Source organism: Pavona decussata, unplaced genomic scaffold, assembly GCF_977016875.1.
Source record: "Pavona decussata unplaced genomic scaffold, jaPavDecu1.1 SCAFFOLD_116, whole genome shotgun sequence".
In the NCBI taxonomy this organism is placed as follows: Eukaryota; Metazoa; Cnidaria; class Anthozoa; order Scleractinia; family Agariciidae; genus Pavona; species Pavona decussata.
The window spans coordinates 105,287-122,882 of record NW_028145530.1 but is presented as its reverse complement, the minus strand read 5'-3'; the positions used below and the strand labels follow the sequence as shown (position 1 = coordinate 122,882).

The 17,596-nt window shown below is 38.3% G+C and overlaps 1 protein-coding gene across 1 annotated transcript in view; it reads left to right on the top strand.

Annotated features, from left to right (window-relative positions):
• The first annotated feature begins 2,637 nt into the window (after positions 1-2,637).
• Positions 2,638-17,596, top strand: part of LOC146469821 (uncharacterized) — a 55,138-nt gene continuing 40,179 nt past the window's right edge. The window contains exons 1-9 of the mRNA XM_085122796.1: positions 2,638-2,865; positions 4,927-5,059; positions 5,875-6,173; positions 8,185-8,326; positions 9,586-10,017; positions 11,873-11,980; positions 13,988-14,256; positions 14,705-14,822; positions 15,695-15,928. Coding sequence (XP_084978922.1) covers positions 2,653-2,865; positions 4,927-5,059; positions 5,875-6,173; positions 8,185-8,326; positions 9,586-10,017; positions 11,873-11,980; positions 13,988-14,256; positions 14,705-14,822; positions 15,695-15,928 — 1,948 coding nt within the window. The 5' untranslated portion in view covers positions 2,638-2,652. The remainder of the gene's footprint in view (positions 2,866-4,926; positions 5,060-5,874; positions 6,174-8,184; positions 8,327-9,585; positions 10,018-11,872; positions 11,981-13,987; positions 14,257-14,704; positions 14,823-15,694; positions 15,929-17,596) is intronic.

Genomic DNA, 17,596 nt, shown 5'->3' with positions numbered 1-17,596 from the left:
GAGGCGAAATATGGTTTCCATGTTGGATCAGCAAAGTTATCGAAAGATGGGGCAATTGAATGAAAAAAAAAATAATAAGGATGGAGACTACTTCAGGTCACGATGGTCAAAACTTACGATGTTTCTCTCTCAAATGATTTATAAAATTATATAAAAAGCAAATTAGTTTATCATCGTAATGTTAGCTGTTATACCATCATAGCGTTTCTTTATTGGTCTTGTTTTATTTGGAGTCTGGGTGCCCTGGTTTTGGGAAATCAAGAAATCCAAGGTGGGGCGTCAACAGAATTAATGACGTAAATCCACGTCGTATGACTTCATTTGCGGACCCAACAAAAGAAATATATGAAAAGCGTTCATGTTTGTATAAAAAAGGGGAGATTACTAGACTCACCAAATCTCAGACGCAAAAATCGTCTCCAGTAGAGGCCTGAGGAATGTTACGCTTAGCTGAGTACAGTGCTGCCAAGGCGCTTTTGCTGTATTTTAGTCAAAAATGTTCAAATTAATATTTGACAAAGAACATGTTTTAAAACGTGAAGTTCCTCTTACGACATCGGGAAGAAAATATGAAGATTTCTCTCTTAGGAAGAATTACATTATCCACTTGTTTAGGCTTTTTAGGCACTTTTCTTTTTTGCAGGGCCCTTATTGATATCAGCATTTTATGCTAAAGAGGTTGCCCTTGTTAAATAACATTTATTATTATTATTATTATTATTATTATTATTATTATTATTATAATTATTATTATTATTATTATTATTATTATTATTATTATTATTATTTGGCTAGGTGAAGAGTTTTGCTTTTATCGAGTCACTTTGAATATTTAGACACGGTTTGTGCTCACGAATAAGGAACATTTCGCAGAGAAGACAATCAAATTTGCTGGAGCATTCCTTAAGAATGTGACACATACTAGATGTTATTGTTCTTGATGGATGTTGACTTTGGCTGTGATTGAATATTGATCCAGATCTTTTATGCTCATCGATTCGTTGGTAAAGATGCCGGCGCGTGTAACCAACATAGCTGGTATCACACCAGCCACATTCAAATTTGTAAACAACTGATTGTTCGAGAATGATGATTATTCTAGAAAGTGACGCAGGCATACTCGGAAAAAAGAAATCCGAGTGCTCCTATCAGGAGTCGAACCTAAGACCTTCCGATTAATATGAATGAATGAGAATGATGATTATATAATCATCATTCTCATTCATTCACCAGGCTGGAAATATACCATCACATTTCTTTCATATACCACACGTTCGACATTCAAATCCTAACAGTATGCAGGATGTTTGTCCCATGAACCTAGTTTAATGGCCTTAGCTCCCACGAGTCTCCTGTAGCTCAGTGGTAGAGCTTCCGAACTAGTAATCGGAAGGTCTTAGGTTCGACTCCTGATAGGAGCACTCGGATTTCTTTTTTCCGAGTATGCCTGCGTCACTTTCTAGAATAATCATCATTCTCATTCATTCACCAGGCTGGAAATATACCATCACATTTCTTTCAACTGATTGTTCGTTGATCAACGCGGGCTTGATTTCTTTATGTTTGAGATCTCCAACTTTCCGAGAGATGAAGACTGAGCATAAGTCGATGTTTAACAGCTTACAAAGATTCTTCAACTGTTTGTGCACAGAGTCAGCTGATTTTTGTTCCTTGAATGGTAGAACAATTCGTACTGATTGCTGGTCAGGTGTAGATTTGCACGAAGGTGCTGGTGTTTGTTTGAAATCATAGACTGAATAAGGTGTTCAGGATACGCCAACTTATTCCTACAGTTTTGTTTTGTTCAAGATCGTCATGCATTATTGAAAGTTCATTTACTTTCTCCTCTAAGGAGAGCTTTTGCGCCTTGCTAGCCTCTATAGCTTATTCTCCAAGTCTACGGCTTTCTGCTGTAGACTAGCGCAGTTGTTTGACACTGTTTTCATCTTGTTCTTTAGCTCCTCATTCTCTTTCACCACAGAGTCGACCCTTGCTTGTGTGAACTCTAGACTAACTCGTAGTTCTTCATAATTTCTTTTTAAAGTTTTCTGTTCTTCCAGCATTAAGTTGGTATTAGTTTCAATTCTTTTCACCGCCTCCCATATCGTTGCCAGTGTTAAGTTTTGGCCAGATTGACCGCCACGTGCAACGTCTCCCATAGTCGCTGAATTTTCTTCATTAAATCGCTTTGCGTTTGGAGATTTTATAGATTCTTCGCTGCTGCCACTACTAAGATCACTTTTTTTACGTACAGTCCGGCTAGTCTCCGTCATTCTCCTGCTGTTATCCCGTGTTTTACTTCATTGAGCCACAGAGCTCAAAGAAGCACGTCCGCCATGTGCAGCCTCTCGTCCCAGTCCCCAAAAAAACCCTTAATAGCACTTTGAATTCATTTACCACATTACGTATTTGATTTCTTCACAAGTCAGGCCAAACATGGACATCTATGTCGGTCATTTTTTACTGAGTTCAAGCGAAGGCAATTCCATTCTTTTGTTAGTTATTCCGGAAACAAAATCATCAAACTATCAATAACAAAATGAATTGATCGCGATATTCTTTTGTTTTTCCTTTTGTGTTAATTGTTCAGTCAACAAACAGGTAATGAATTCTTTGACTCCATCGGCAAGCGCAACATATGTGGATACCAGAATGGCCCCTTATGAGGCACGCCCTAGCAACCCTAATGGATGGTGTCCCTTCAATAATGTCGGTGGACGGTGGTTGGCGATTGACTTAGGAACCTCGCAACAGATCAACAAAATAGAATTGGTGAAACACGACAGTGACACGAATTATGTCACCAAGTTTAAAGTCAGTTACAGTGATGACGGGCAGTCGTGGACTTGTTATAACAACCAGCAGGTATTAGACCAGTGTATAAGTACTTTAACTCAAGACATTTTGGGTACCTTTTAAAGCTACCATACGAACCGCGTGTTTGAAATTTCAATCAACCAATCATCAGTCAATCCATTTGTCAGGACTGACAAGCCTGGCCAGTCAGTTTGAAAATGGAGTGTACCATTTTGAAGACATTGCTCTAAGCATGCTTCAAACCATCCTCGGAAACCCAGGGGCAGTTAGTCGGGTAGCAGGAATTTTCGTGGTCAAAAGTTTACTGTAAGAACGAGATGAGCTCGTCTCGTTCTTACAGTAAACTTTCGCCCACGAAAATCCCTGCTACCCGACTAACTGGGTCTCCAAGGATGGCTTCAAACTGGACCATTCTGAAAATGGTATATGTCAGATTTGAAGGAACCCGAAGGACCAGCATATAGCCAATTTTTGAATTGGTGCGTTTAGTTTCCAAAACAACCAACCTGGCCAGCCAGTTCTGGCAAATGAAAAGAAGCCTTAGTTTATATACATCATCCATGTCTGCCCTCTGTGATTGATTGTGCCGATAAAGAGGAAATTCATGAAGTCTACATTAAAGGCGAGGGAAAATGTTTAGCGTGTTCATTTAAGCCTAAGCGAAGCAAGCACTGACGCAAATACAAGCGCAAGCATAAGAATGCTTCTTCCACCGTGAAAACGGCCTCGACGCAAGCGAAAGCAAAAGAGCAACAACAAGCACAAAGATAAAAATTTTTCCTTTCCTTTTGGTAAAGGCACGGGATAACGTATGAAAACAAGTGCTGTCTGCAGCTCATACTACGGGCTCAAACTCCGTTGGGCAGGATAGTGAACCAAATACATCCTCAAGCACAAACACAAACACCATATCAACTGACCTGAAACAACTATAAACACAAGGATAAGGGATGTTGACCTGTTAGTGTGACCCATGAAAACGTGTGATTTTAAAGGAATTCCAAGCTTAATTAACCATGTGCCAAAAATTAAGTGCAAGCTATTACGCCTTAAAACTGTTGCTAAACAAGAGCAAAGTTTTATAAGCTTTTAACCCAGCGAAAAAGGGCTAGTACTAAAGAAGCATTCTCTTGAAAAAACTTAGCATTGGAGAGCCTTTAAGATGTACGTTGGACAATTATATTTTTTTTGATCGGCGAATGACATTTTAGACAAATAATAGATGACGTCATGTACAGCATTTTCTTGAATTATATTAAGCATAATTTTAAATAGAAGTCACTTTTCGAATCGACCAGATGAAACAATTTTTTGGTTTCATTAGCGTCCCAGTTTGGTTTGACTTCATTGCAGTTTGATAATGGTGAAGTTCAACGATCTGGCAATTAGCAACAACAAACGCTTAAAATTCTTTCGTGCATCAATGAAAACGCAAGGTGATTGATAAATTTTTATTTATCAAGTTGTTTTTCAAAAGTCTTATAGGCTATCGAGTAAGTACTGACATGGTGTTACAGTGGAACCTCGTTTTAACGAACCTCTATATAACAAAGTCGTCGGTATATATAACGAACGATATTCTCCACCCCGGTCTTTTATAAAGTGTGAAAAAGAACCTCAATTTGACGAAGTGCCAAGAGACCATGGTAATTGTTTCGTTTATATATCAAAGTTCTCTACCATAAACTTTAAAAGGCCGGGCTGGAGGGTTATACCGAGGAATAACCGTAATACCGAGAAATTCAATTCGTTATATACAGGCTCGTTGAATCGAAGTTCCACTGCATAACGAACCCTCTTTAAAGCGAGCCAATTTGCCTTGTCCCTTGAGGCACTTCGCCAAATCGAGATTCTACTATGATACTAAGGTTGTGTTCGATTGACTGTATTCCGGTATAAGTATGAGGGTAAAAGCTGTTAGATTTCTCTTTTAAAGTCATTTTGGGAAGAAATTTGTGCAAACGTTCGCTGACACATGATAACTTAAGAGCTATTTCGTACTTCAGTAACTCCAAAAGCCTCTCACGAGGGTCAATCGAACGCACCCTAAATGTACCCCTTGATTTTTCTTCAGTTGTTTTATTATATCTCTTTCTATTAACTTCTCAGATATTTGACTGGTATCCAGCGCCACTGGTGGACATTAATGCCAGGCACATCAAACTTCATCCACATGCCTGGAACAGCGGGATCTGCATGCGGGTTAAAATCTACAAGAACGAGTCGCTTTCTGGGTTCACAGGTAGGAATTTCGATACTACAATAACTGTCAAAATTCCTGCGCGTTGATAGACTCATGGCTATTGTCTATAAGAGTACAGACAATAACAATGACACCAGAAGTAACGCGCGCTCCTTCTCAGCGAAAAATAAAATCAATTCCGCCATTTTCCGGCCTTTTCCATGTTATTGTATAAAATAAATAGATGCCAGTTTCCCATAGTATATACTCTGATCGACCATAAGATGACGTCATATAATGTTCAAGTGGTTCCAGCTGAGTTGGGAACATTTGATGACGTCTTTTTGTGGTCTATAAGAGTTTATAAAATAGCCCGGGTCAAGCAAGCACTGTGATTGGTCAAACTGAGTTCTGTATAACTCCACAATGCGCGAAGCATACGTATGGTGCGTGCATTATATTTAACAATTATTCCACGAGCGCGCGTTGGATATGAGATGATAGATAGCCAACGAGGCGCGTAGCGTAGAAAAGCTAAAATAGACGATAATCGTATCTAATTTTTTAGCACACTTGAATGTTAATTCTTCTTTTCAACGTAAAATTTAGAATTCATGCGTTTCCAACAATGTAACGTCAAAGTTTTTTGTCAGAGTAGAGGTTCCCTTTAATAAAATAATTTATTCCCCTTATCTGAAATTTTGAAATAACTAAACGTTATAACAATTAGTTGTTTCCTAACTTTGTCCCAAGTGATGAAAAATACGTCCCTTAGGCTAACGGGAACCCACGTAACTCTAACTGTCGTGCTGTGTAGCGCTGATACAACTGAGTCACTGTGTGTGTGTGCGAGTTTTTTTTCTTTTACCCGGCAGATCTTGGGGTCGATAACTCCTCCGTGATTCCAAACAGCAGTTTTACAGCTTCAGGTCATGCCTGTTTGAGCCCTGCTTCCTTTGCAATATCTCCGCCTGACGGAAAATGCCATTCAGCTTGGTGTGGACAGGCTCCGAATGCTTTACATTGGCTTCAAATTCGACTCAATGCTTTGAACTATGTGATCCTGCTTTCTACGAAAGGGTCTAAACTTGGAGATATTGTGACCTCCTTTTACTTAACGTACAGCGTCGATGGCGTAGCTTGGGAGAACTACACTCAAGATGGAGAAAGACAGGTAGGCAATTTCATCCAAAAGTGTTACGAGATTCGTAAAGGAGTGGTTACTGGCTCGTTTCCTGGCGCAATACTGTGTTCATGTAATATATCAAACACGAGAAAGCGTGTTTTTTCATCCGATATCCAAACACTGATAAGTGGGTTGAAAACGACTTCAAGGTGTTTGGATAACTGATGAAACACACTTTCGAGTGTTTGATATGGCTTTTCAAATGATCAATAATTCTCTGAGAAATTAAAGGCTAAAGGAAAATTTTTTATGGTAATTTTATGGTAATTAGGAACACATATCCAATTACGGTCACGGTAGTGATTCTCTTCGTTTTATGTAAAATGCGAACCCGAAAACAAATAAACAAAAATGCATTTTTTTTCTTAATTGTTGCAAGCACACTGTCGCTATCGACAAATCTTCGTGGCAAGATTTTTATTCCATTCGGGTAGAAAGCGAAAAGTGAAATGACCAAGCAAAGTGAGTTTTAGACAAGAACAAACAGGAAAAGAAAAACGAATTTGCAAAATCTCGCTACGCCACAAAATATTTGCCCTTTTTTAAGAATTCAACTAGCGAGCTTCCGGAAATCAAAACCACAGTTCAAAATTTAAATTAGGGAAGAAAAAGGCCGTGCTTGAAGATAAGTACCTGGAAAAAGATCTCGACACAGACAGAGAAGGAGATGGGAAGATTGCATCAGCGAAAGGGGACTGGCATGGCCATTCTCACCTTCAGTTGTCAATCAACCATCTACAGCGCAAACAACTGGCGAACAACATTCATGACTATTTTTCTACGACCCTTACTGATAAACTGCCTCAGTTTTCGGAATATACCCTGTTAACCGAATAAAATACTACGTTATCTTATATTGCTGCAGTGATATAGTGAAATTTGACGCACACTTTTTCAGAGAACGCAAAAGTCAGCAACATGCCACGACCTATATTTGCATTTCACGCCCATGAAGGTGTGAAAGGAAGGAGGGGCTTATGCTTTTATAGCGGAACTTCTTGTTTAAAGCTTGGTTATAATTATGTTTAAGAGATCCCAGCAGAGATATTAAGGTCGTTCCATTCTCTGTTGATAAAATAACTTGCAGGATCAAAGTCTTATAAATGTCACTTGACATTCATTGGTTGAATTGATAACCTGATGTAATAAACAGGGACGTCTTTACCCAAAGATTTTGAGTGAGCATGCCGATGTTATTTAACCTTCAAAGGTTCCCACCCTCATTGCTCTTTTTAAATGTTTTGATCTTTACTTTTCCACATGACCTCACTTTTAATTGACGGTTACCGTTTTATCGTGTTAAAACACGTTAAGATTACTGTGTTGAAAAACGAAAATGTAAAGGGTTTACTAGGAAGCATAGAACAAGGATGCGAATGAGTACACTTCTTCTTCTTCTTCTTCTTCTTCTTCTTATTATTATTATTATTATTATTATTATTATTATTATTATTATTATTATTATTGTTTTTTAAGAGAACTTTTTTTATAAGAACGTTGAGACTGAGATTAACTACAATTTAAGAGCATACTAAGAACGTTACCCAGGCTGAGAGTCAATTAAGAACATTCTTTTTCTAACCAAATATTTTTAGAATAAACAGTATAAATACAAATAAAAAAATGCGTGAAAAAATCCAGTCTATATTGTCTAATTTAACCAAATAATAAGTGTCTTCGTCACGCCAGCATAGATTTATTGACATAATATGAAAGATAACTTATCAACATCTTGAGAAATTAATGCCTGAACTTTTCAGGCTCAAAATAAGACGTTCTTATAAAAAAAAAAAAAAAAAAGAGTGAAAAGAAAACAACATAGAGCTTGAGAACAAGTGCTAAGGTTGGTTTTTAATACAATACAGTGCAACTATGTAATACAATGTCAAGCAATATGATTGTGTAATGGAAAGCAATACAACTTAGTAGGCATAAATACGCATTGGCATCTTCCCTAGACCTATGAGTTAATACTTTTATTTTGTTATTTATGTTTCAGTTGTTTGTCAGTGACTGGGATGCCACGGAATGGGTTACGCATGCTATATTTCAACCATTTAGAGCCAAGTATTTGAGATTTATACCGCACGAGTGTAGAGGCATTTGCTGTCTGGCGGTCAAAGTTTTCAAATACATATATGGTAGGCGACTATTAAAATGAAATCTGAAGTGACTTATAATTACTTATAATGATGTTTATATGCTGCATAAGGTTCTAACTTTGGCTTTTAACTATTTACTCTACGGATGAAATCATAAATTGTCGCCCATTCAAAGGAAAGCCGCTAGGCAGTACGTTCCTGTGGCGCTATATCTTATTATGATGTAAAAGGTGTTTCTAGCCTGAGTTAAGAAAAGGCAACGGTTATCGAGCCTGACAAACTTCTTTTTTATATGTTTTCGTTACCATCTTTGCCCTTGTCCATGCGCGCATCACAATAGATTTTGAGATGTGTTGGAGTGGAGCAAATGACGAATAGAAACGTTCCCGAATAGAAACGTTCCTTTGGATATAGTCAACTGTACTGTGAACGTTAACACAAAGGATTGTGCACGGTAGCAGTCCTTTGAATGTAAACTGCAGCACCTTTGTTGTCATGGCAATTTTTTTAACCAGTCCCTCAATTAACTATGTTCTAACTTGATTCTGTGGATTAAATCGCAACGCGTGGTCACTGAAATGGATTAAATGTTTTTTGTTTGTTCACTTGATGTTGTTGTTGTTCTTTTGGTTTGGTGTACATGTGGCCATCCGCATTTTGCATCCGCATCATGTATGTTTTTTTGTTTTTTTTTTTTGATATTTTCATATTTTTCTCGGCATATTAGCATGACTGTATTGCTAAGGGGCCTAATCAGTCTCACCAACCCGAGTTAAAATGACGTTACTTACTTACTTACTGACTCCAGTGGAGTCAATAGTCGTAAATTTGTCAATGGTTTTGTCTTCATTTATTTATTTATTTATTTATTTCATTTATTTATTTACAAATTTTGACAAAACAGTTATACGTTGACGCTAAGGATATTTTGCGTACTAAAAATTTTCATTTGTGGCAATTTACTAAACCCTTTTTATGGAGATTTTTAATTTTAATTGTAACAGCGTTTGTAGAAGCCCCAAGTAGCAAATTTCTCCTGGGACCCGTTAGAAAAATCGAGCCTTCACCAGTCGTTGCTTAAGTTTGCTCTGTGGTCCCTGGTATCGATACATATGCTACCAAACATGTTCTTGATGATAAAATCTTATTGATAGAGATCGATCAGTAGAATGCACCTTCAAAACTTTAAGGAAACGTGAAGTGGAAATCGAGGCATTTTGATGGCTAGGCTTGAGTGACAACTAGGGTATTACATGATGTTAATATTAGTTGTTTTTTTTTCTCCTACTTGTCTTAAGCTCACGAAAACAATCAGGCAAACTACATCATAACATCTGGAGCAAAATGGAAAAACGCAGAAGGTCTCACTCTGTATCATAATTTTAACTCGGTGGAGAACAGAACATCTTATCACCTTATGTTTAAAACAACAACAAAACTGTGGTCAGCGGTGATGAATCGAAATCCCGTCGTTCCCTTTGGCTGGGTTCACGTGTGTATCACATGGAGTGAGGTCTGGGGTCTGAGGTACTACGAGAATGGGCTACTTATCACACAGCAATTGAACTTTGAGCGTGAAGCAGGTGTCCATCGATACAAAAATGTATTGATTGGTAGACATATCACTGTAGGCAACAGTTATAACAAAAATTCCCTGCAAGTGTCTGAGCTCATGTTTTGGTATGATGTGCTGTCAGAGGCAACGGTAAAGAACTTGCTCACCCTAACAGGTAAGGCAATACCGTTAACAAGAAATTAGGAAAAGTAAGGAAGCAATTAATAGTTGCCTTAACCCCTAAGAATATACCCCCCCCCCCCCCCCAATTTACCCCAAACGTAAGAAAGAATCCTATAATAGGTCCCTCCTAATATAAGCCCTCGGATTCTTATAAACGGGAACTGCCTCAAATACAAAGTAAATCAAAGCAACTGTACAGATTCCATTATGACCAAGCCTTTTCTATTTATAAACGAACGATTTCATACACTAAACTTTGAGCAACCGTTTAATTTACTACCATGTTTACTATAGACTGGTATGACGTTTACCGGTGTGAACGGTACTACATTTTTTTTTTATAAAGTTCAATGTTGTCGTGTTTGAAGTTAGCATGTTCAGAGGGATTACCTTGTCATGAAATTGAAACCTGTATTGAGCGGACACTCTCGGGACCCTTGCTAGTGTCCCATAAGGACGGTGCCTACTTTTGTTACTGCGCATACGTCCTGCGCATCTTGAGATATTCGAGTTTCCCATGGGTAGTGCCTACTAATACAGGGATATTTTTTGCATTGCTCGGTTTAAAACTATGCGAAACTTAGAACTTAGTAGGTTGTCTGGGAAATACCAGATAAATTTCAATAAAAGATCCGAATCCATAATGCCTTGATGCTACAGCAAAGGCTTGAGATGGCGGGAAATATGGATTCTGACCTTTTACTGAAATTTATTGGATATTTCCCAGATAACCTACTTATAGAGGTAGTTTTACACCGTTTATTGCTATGCGGAAAATCAGATCTGGGTATTGGGTATTTCCCAGACTACCTTTCGGCATTGTCGCGTATGCTTTTACGCTTTTTTTGGACAACCTTTGTCGAAACAGCCGTATACGACCCTACAAATAAAGGTCCCTAAAAAAAATCCTTTGAAAAGTATAAACCCCGGGGCTTATTTTCCGAATTTTACGGTATATGATTTCAAGCAAACGTCGAGAACCATGCAATCTTTCTGAAATCAAGATCTAGAACAATTAAGCAATCACATATCATATATGATGGCGTTCACATATTGACAGTAATTGAGGTGCTTGGATCAAATCCTGTTTTTTTTGTAATATATTTTTTTGGTAACTTTTACATGGTATTGTTTATGGAACGTTTATTCATTCACCCTGAGTCCGTTTCACACTCCCATCTCACCCCTAACCTTCCCGCTCATCGAACGCCAAAGGCAAACAAGGAAAGTACGATGTGGATTGGGTTAAAATGTTATCTATACAGCCAATCATATCGTGGCGCAAACTTTTTCGTCAATTATCCTTGAAAATGTGGAACAAAATAAGTAAAGAAATTACCCTAATTTTGAGTATTATGGGACGGGGTCCATAAGATAGCGGGATTGCATGTACTTTCCTTTGTCCCATGGAAGCTCTTAAGGGGAAGATTGATTGCAGTTATGTGCTAATTCCGTTGTCATACGAACGTAAATTTATTGAAACCTCTTTAACTCATAAGACGAAAATGCTACCGTATTGCTCGTGGTAAATTATCCCCCTTGCGTCCATTGCGTCCTTGCGTTCCATCTGTTCAGAACTGGATTAAGGTCGGTCCTATTAAACAAGTTGAACGAATTGAAATAATCCCGAAGTAGTAGGAAAAAGAGCTTAGATTTTCAATTGACGTTTTTGTTGTCGTTGCACCGGACAGCGGTCCACTGCTCTACCGACTGAGCTAACAGAGCAGCGGTTAGTTAAATATCAATAATGATCGTATTTTTCATAAGGGGTGTGTTATGATAAAAAAATGTGTGAATCATAAAATAGTAAAATATTAAAACACTTTAACTATATTTTTCCATTGTAGATGTTAACAGAATCTGGTTACCTGAGAATGAGCAGCCAGCTATGGATTTCAAATGGCAGTCACGTGCAAACTGTACTCCAACCAATTATACAGGGCCATGTCGTGGAAGTAAGTTAAAAATATGTCAGTCAAAAAAAAATGTTGCCAACGTTTTTGTTTGTGTCCCATGCATATATGTAGTTTGCGTTCGCTTCGGTCAGTTGCTCTACTACCCTTTTTAATCGATTACGAAGCCGCACGTCACCCTTGACTCTAAACGAATAACAAGTAAAAAAAACTAGTTTAATGTGACTTGTTTGAATGCTTTTTCCCCCAGCAAGGCACGGATCGGGTAGTGTTCCCAGAGTGGAGTTTGATTAATCTGAACCTGATCGTATGACTTGTGTGCGAACATATTCCTTACATGTGTTTGCTTCGTGTTCTGAATGCTCAAATTCGGCAGGATTGCTGTTTGAAGCGGTCTTAGTTGGTATGAAGTGACCGTCTAAACTGTTGTAATTTAATCACAGTTTCCTAAAATCGATTAAAATAGTCAGCTTGCATTCATTTCCTGGCGATCATGCCGTGACTATGACTGGCTGCTTTTTTTCACATTAACCCATCTGACGTCGCTATAACGTCATGATTACCAAATGGCAGCCATCTTGGATTTCTGGTGTTTTGCCGAATCTTCGGGAAAGTGCGAAAATTGCACGAAAAGTAGCCAAAACCAATAAAGGAAAACTACTGAGCTAAAAACATTAAAATTACAATAAGAAAAGATTTTTCTTGATTTTAAAATGGAACTTTCCATTTTCCATTTTCTTATGCCGTCCATGAACATTGAGGAGAGTTTGTCACCATTTCTTGGGCTTCTAAAGTGCATCCCATCCATACGCAATCCGTCTCAGAAATAACTCAAAATTCAAATTTAACGCCGCCATTTTGATTAGTACTTGGTAGCCTGGCCGCCTTTTTGTTTTGTCATTCCGTTCAAGAGGTTGTTAAGCTAAGCACGTCGAAATTCCTTCCCTCGAACCGTCCCGTTCCTAGTCAGAGCGCTTCCGTCATGCCGAAGAAATAGATTTTAATGAAAACAAAGAGTGAGTACAAGGTACATTTTGGTGTACCTGTGAGCGCAGTGAGGTCATGCCAACCGTAAGAGAATACCTTTGTTGTCTTGATCAGGGATTCAGAGTCAAACATCAAAATTGAAGGTACGATTCGTTATCCCTATTGTGTGTGTGTTTTTTTTTTATTGTACATCGGTTCAAGCATTAAACAGTTTTTTTTATTTATGTCTTACATTAATTTTGTGTGTTTGATTTACATTTAAATTTGAATAATATTTCAAAGTAGTCTTCAGTCAAATGTTCGCTGCACACATGCACATTTTGAAGTCTCTTCGGAAGCCCGAATTTCTCGTCGTGGTGTAGTTTGGCCAAGCCATTTCTTTGTTACGCTGTCGCTTTTACCTCCCGATCTGTTATTATAGTCTGAAGCCAATGACGACGGCAATTTCAGTTCATAACGAAAAAGGTAATTTACCGCGGAAAAGAAAGACGTCAATGTGGCCAGCTGTATTGTAGATTTACGAACATTTCGTTCGCATTTTTTTTTGTCATGAAAATGCGACCAGACTACCAAGCTTTAGTGCTATTTAAGATGGAGGCGTTCGATTTAGATTAAGGCGAACAATTTCTTATGGACTGGATGCACTTCAGAAGCTGAAACAACGGTAATAATAATAATAATTATTAATATTATTATTATTATTAATATTATTATTAGTATTATTGTTATTATTATTATTATTATTATTATTATTATTATTATTATTATTATTATTATTATTATTATTATTATTATTATTATTGTCTTTAAACAGGAGTGGTTTTCTGAACTTCCTTGTAACGACCTTGTCATTTATATTAAGAAAAACGTTTTTGGAGGAACTCTTCAAACTTTTTTCTATTAATAGATTTGTGGTAAAAAATGCCCAAAAATTCACCGGTTCTTTTTTTTGTCCGTCGGCATTTTGCTCTTTTTTTAGCGTTATTAAACGATTTTACATTCTTTGGACTGGAGTGTTCTTTAGACTGAAAACGTAAACATTTAATGTAACCATTCTTTCAGAGACAGGTACCTTTATGTATATCGAGTCTTCATACCTGAGAGTGAAAGGCCACAAAGCTTGCCTGAAAAGCCGTGTCACTGTCCCTGCAAGAAATTGCTTTACCTTCTGGTACTACATGCACGGAGAAACGACAGGAAGACTTAATGTGTACCTACGCATACAAAGTTTCCGCCATCATGGCGATAAGCTCATTTGGCGGCTTGCTGGATCACAGGGTAACGAATGGAAGAAAGGAAAGATTCCCATTAAGGAAGATTTTGCATACAAGGTACTTTGCATTTAATTATTGCGCAGCCTTTGGCTATAACGCTGTCATTCCCTTGATTTAACTCATTGCTTTTTCTTTTCTCGAGAAAAATGTCAAATGTAAGGCAAAACATGTATTAATTTCCTGGGACAGCATGGTCAAAGATGCTGGGTTTCATTTCAGACTTAAATTTCCCAGGCCAGGAAACCCAAGAAAGCCCGGCCTAGAACGTCATTGCCATGGAGGCCAGGTTTTCTGGCCAAGGTTGCCGGGAAAGGCGGGCCTTAGAACTAAGATGGCCAGGAAAGCCAGCCTTTTGTGGCCTGGGTTACCGAGAAAGCTTGGCGGTGGCCATATTTGCCAAGCTTTACCAGACTACATTTTGCCGGCAAGCTCGGTCAAAAGCCGGGAAAGCCTGGCACACTGAACTGGTACACTTATCCTTAAAACAAATATTTCTCTCCTTTAGGTTAAAATGGAGGCAGTGGTTGGTGGTTACCGTGGTGATATTGCCATCAGTAATGCTACCTTAAGCATAAATGACAATTGTTCCTTTACTCCACGCGCGGCTCAATTAAACTCCTTTGGTAATTATCTTTGCTCGCGTTTTTATTATGTTTATATGTTTAAACAACTTTCTGTAACTTAACTGATTATGTGCTGTACGCTCTGGTAGAAAATACAACGAAACACAAACCCGGTAGTTACAACGTCTTATAGGGATTTCTAGCCTCCGCGCGGGAGTGGTAGGTGGGGGCATTCCTCGATTCTCTAAAACCTGATGCTATTTCAGAAAAAAAATATTTTTTTGGTAGCCTTTATCAGATCTGGCGTGGATTTCTCAAACTCCGGCAAAAATTTCAGACCCGAGAAACAATTTTACCTACTCAAAATTCAATTTATGATAACGTTGAAAGCATACACATTTTCTAAGTTAAGAAACACATTGATTTAGTTGGTGCAAAAAATAACTGGTAATCTGTTGAAAAGAGATAAGAAAAATACCTTTAGGGCCTGAAAGCTCCTCGGGAGCTTTGGCAAATTCACACCTGGCCTCTTAAAACTACACCCGTTTTCAGATCTACAGAACAAAACGGCTCAAAAACCATTCCTTTTGGCGCTCTACACACCTTCATAGCCTATTAAGCGGGAGTATCCCTTCTCCACGGGATCTGACCGGACGAGAGTGGTTTTAAGGGTAACAGGTACCTTGCCTCGCCAACCGATCTGGCTTGAAATTGATGTTCAACCTGAGTCTTTCCTGATGTGTATGACCTTAAAATTCTAAGACACAACTTGGAATCTGAACAGAACAAACAATGCTTCAGGTTTATTAAAATTTACTTTACTTAATTTTTTGAGACTTAACCATCGCCAACGCGTCAAATTCAAAATATTGCCTGCTTTCGCTGTTCATTTGCTTTTGAGCTAATTAGATGCCTAATTTATTTCATTCAAGTTATCCAATCGAGAATGATTGGTCACATTGACAGCTACCCCAAGCTTCTTCAATTCTGGCTAGCACAAGCAGGGTTCTCCACCAATCGCTGGGTTCCCTGTTATCGTGCTACAGAACACGGCTGGAACAGTAAGACATTCCACGAGAGATGTACTCAAGAGGGACCATCAGTCGTATTGGTTCGGAAGAGCTCGTATGTTTTCGGAGGATTTTCGGACATTGGTTGGAATCTAGGTAAGTCTGGGGGAATGTTCTTAGTGTCTGTTCTTAGTGTTATGACATTGTATAATTATATTCGTTATGGTTGTTCGTTAAATTCTATGATGCATTTGCTTGTCAACATGCCGGCCGCTAATTGTCTTAAAAGGTATATCGGTATTAAGGGAAAGCAAAATGCAACGGTTCAGTTTCAAAGTAAAACTGCTTAACCTATTTTAAAAAGTATCTAAAGGTATCTTTGGGTAAGGATTGGAAATAGCCTACAATTTGGAAAAAAAAATGTTGCCAATTCTCTTCACATTCTCCGCTTGTGGTTGATTCTCCCTCTGATAAAATCAGGCTACTATCTTCCCCATGGTATTCAAGGAACATGTCGCTAACGAGATGAGATCACGGTTTTGTTTGTTGCAATAATGTGAATTATCATATAAAGTACACTGAAAGCGCACTACCTCTTCCATGACCCTGCACTGATTATTTAAAGAAAATTTTCTTATACTGTGGAGCTCAGTTGAAAAATAGTTAGCCCTTAGAATTACGGCAAGCGGCTTCCTTGAATGATTTTAAGGCAAAATTGAGTCACCACAGTTTTAAGTAAATTTCAAAGTGCTACTGTGATCAAAATTTTACCTTTCGTTTTATCTTCATCATTCAAAAGTAAAGGGGTGAGTACCACCCATGCCAAATTTTAAGTTGTAATTCCAACGAGAAGCTCGATTTCTTCAAGCGTCATTTCCACATTCGGTTTGTCATCATTACTCAATACAAGTGTCCGCGAACCACAAGGACAGTTGGGCCGAGTAGATCGTGACTAACTAACAATAGTGTGCACGCCGCCATGTCGGTTGGTAGCGGCGTACTATGACATCATGTTATTCCTTCACTTTACTGAAAATCATCACTATTGTCTTCAAAAAACTACCACTCGTTTCTTATTTTTCGCAAAACTTAATGTTACCATGGAAAAACGCGTAACTCACTAAATATCTCGGACTAAATTTGCAAAGCTCTCCAGAGTAAAGATTTATCCCAACTATTGTTTCTTGACAAAAGCCCAATTTTATTCAATCAATATGCCCCTAGTAGATTCCTATTAAATTCGCCAATAAAATTAACTACTTTTTTCGTATAGAGCGTTTTCATTCAAATGACTACTGGCCATATTGGTTTACTGAAACAAAAGAAATTATTTACATAAAAATAGAGTTCAATTCCCAGAGGTTTAGTTTGGGACACCAACATGGCCGCCATTTCTTTGTTTTGGGACACTAACATGGCCGTTGTGGCGGCATGTGAAAACACTCTATTGTAATAACTCTTTTTCCTAACGATGAGATCAAACCTCTAGGCTGTGAAACTGATCGAGCTATGGGCATGCAAAATGGTATCATCTCTGACGGGCAGATTTCAGCATCGTCGCAGGTTAATCATCACGCCGCAGCGCAGTCAAGACTACATTTGCAAGGCAAAAATTGGGTACCTGGCTTAAATGATCAACATCCGTGGCTCCAGATTGATCTTGGTACACCAATTAATGTAGTAACAGCAGTAGCAACACAAGGAGGGCAAGATCATCCGCGGTGGGTAAAGACATACAGAGTAGCGTACAGTGACGATGCAGTGAACTTCCAGCTCTACACAGAACAAGGACAAAATCAAAGCAAGGTAAAATTAAAATACGTC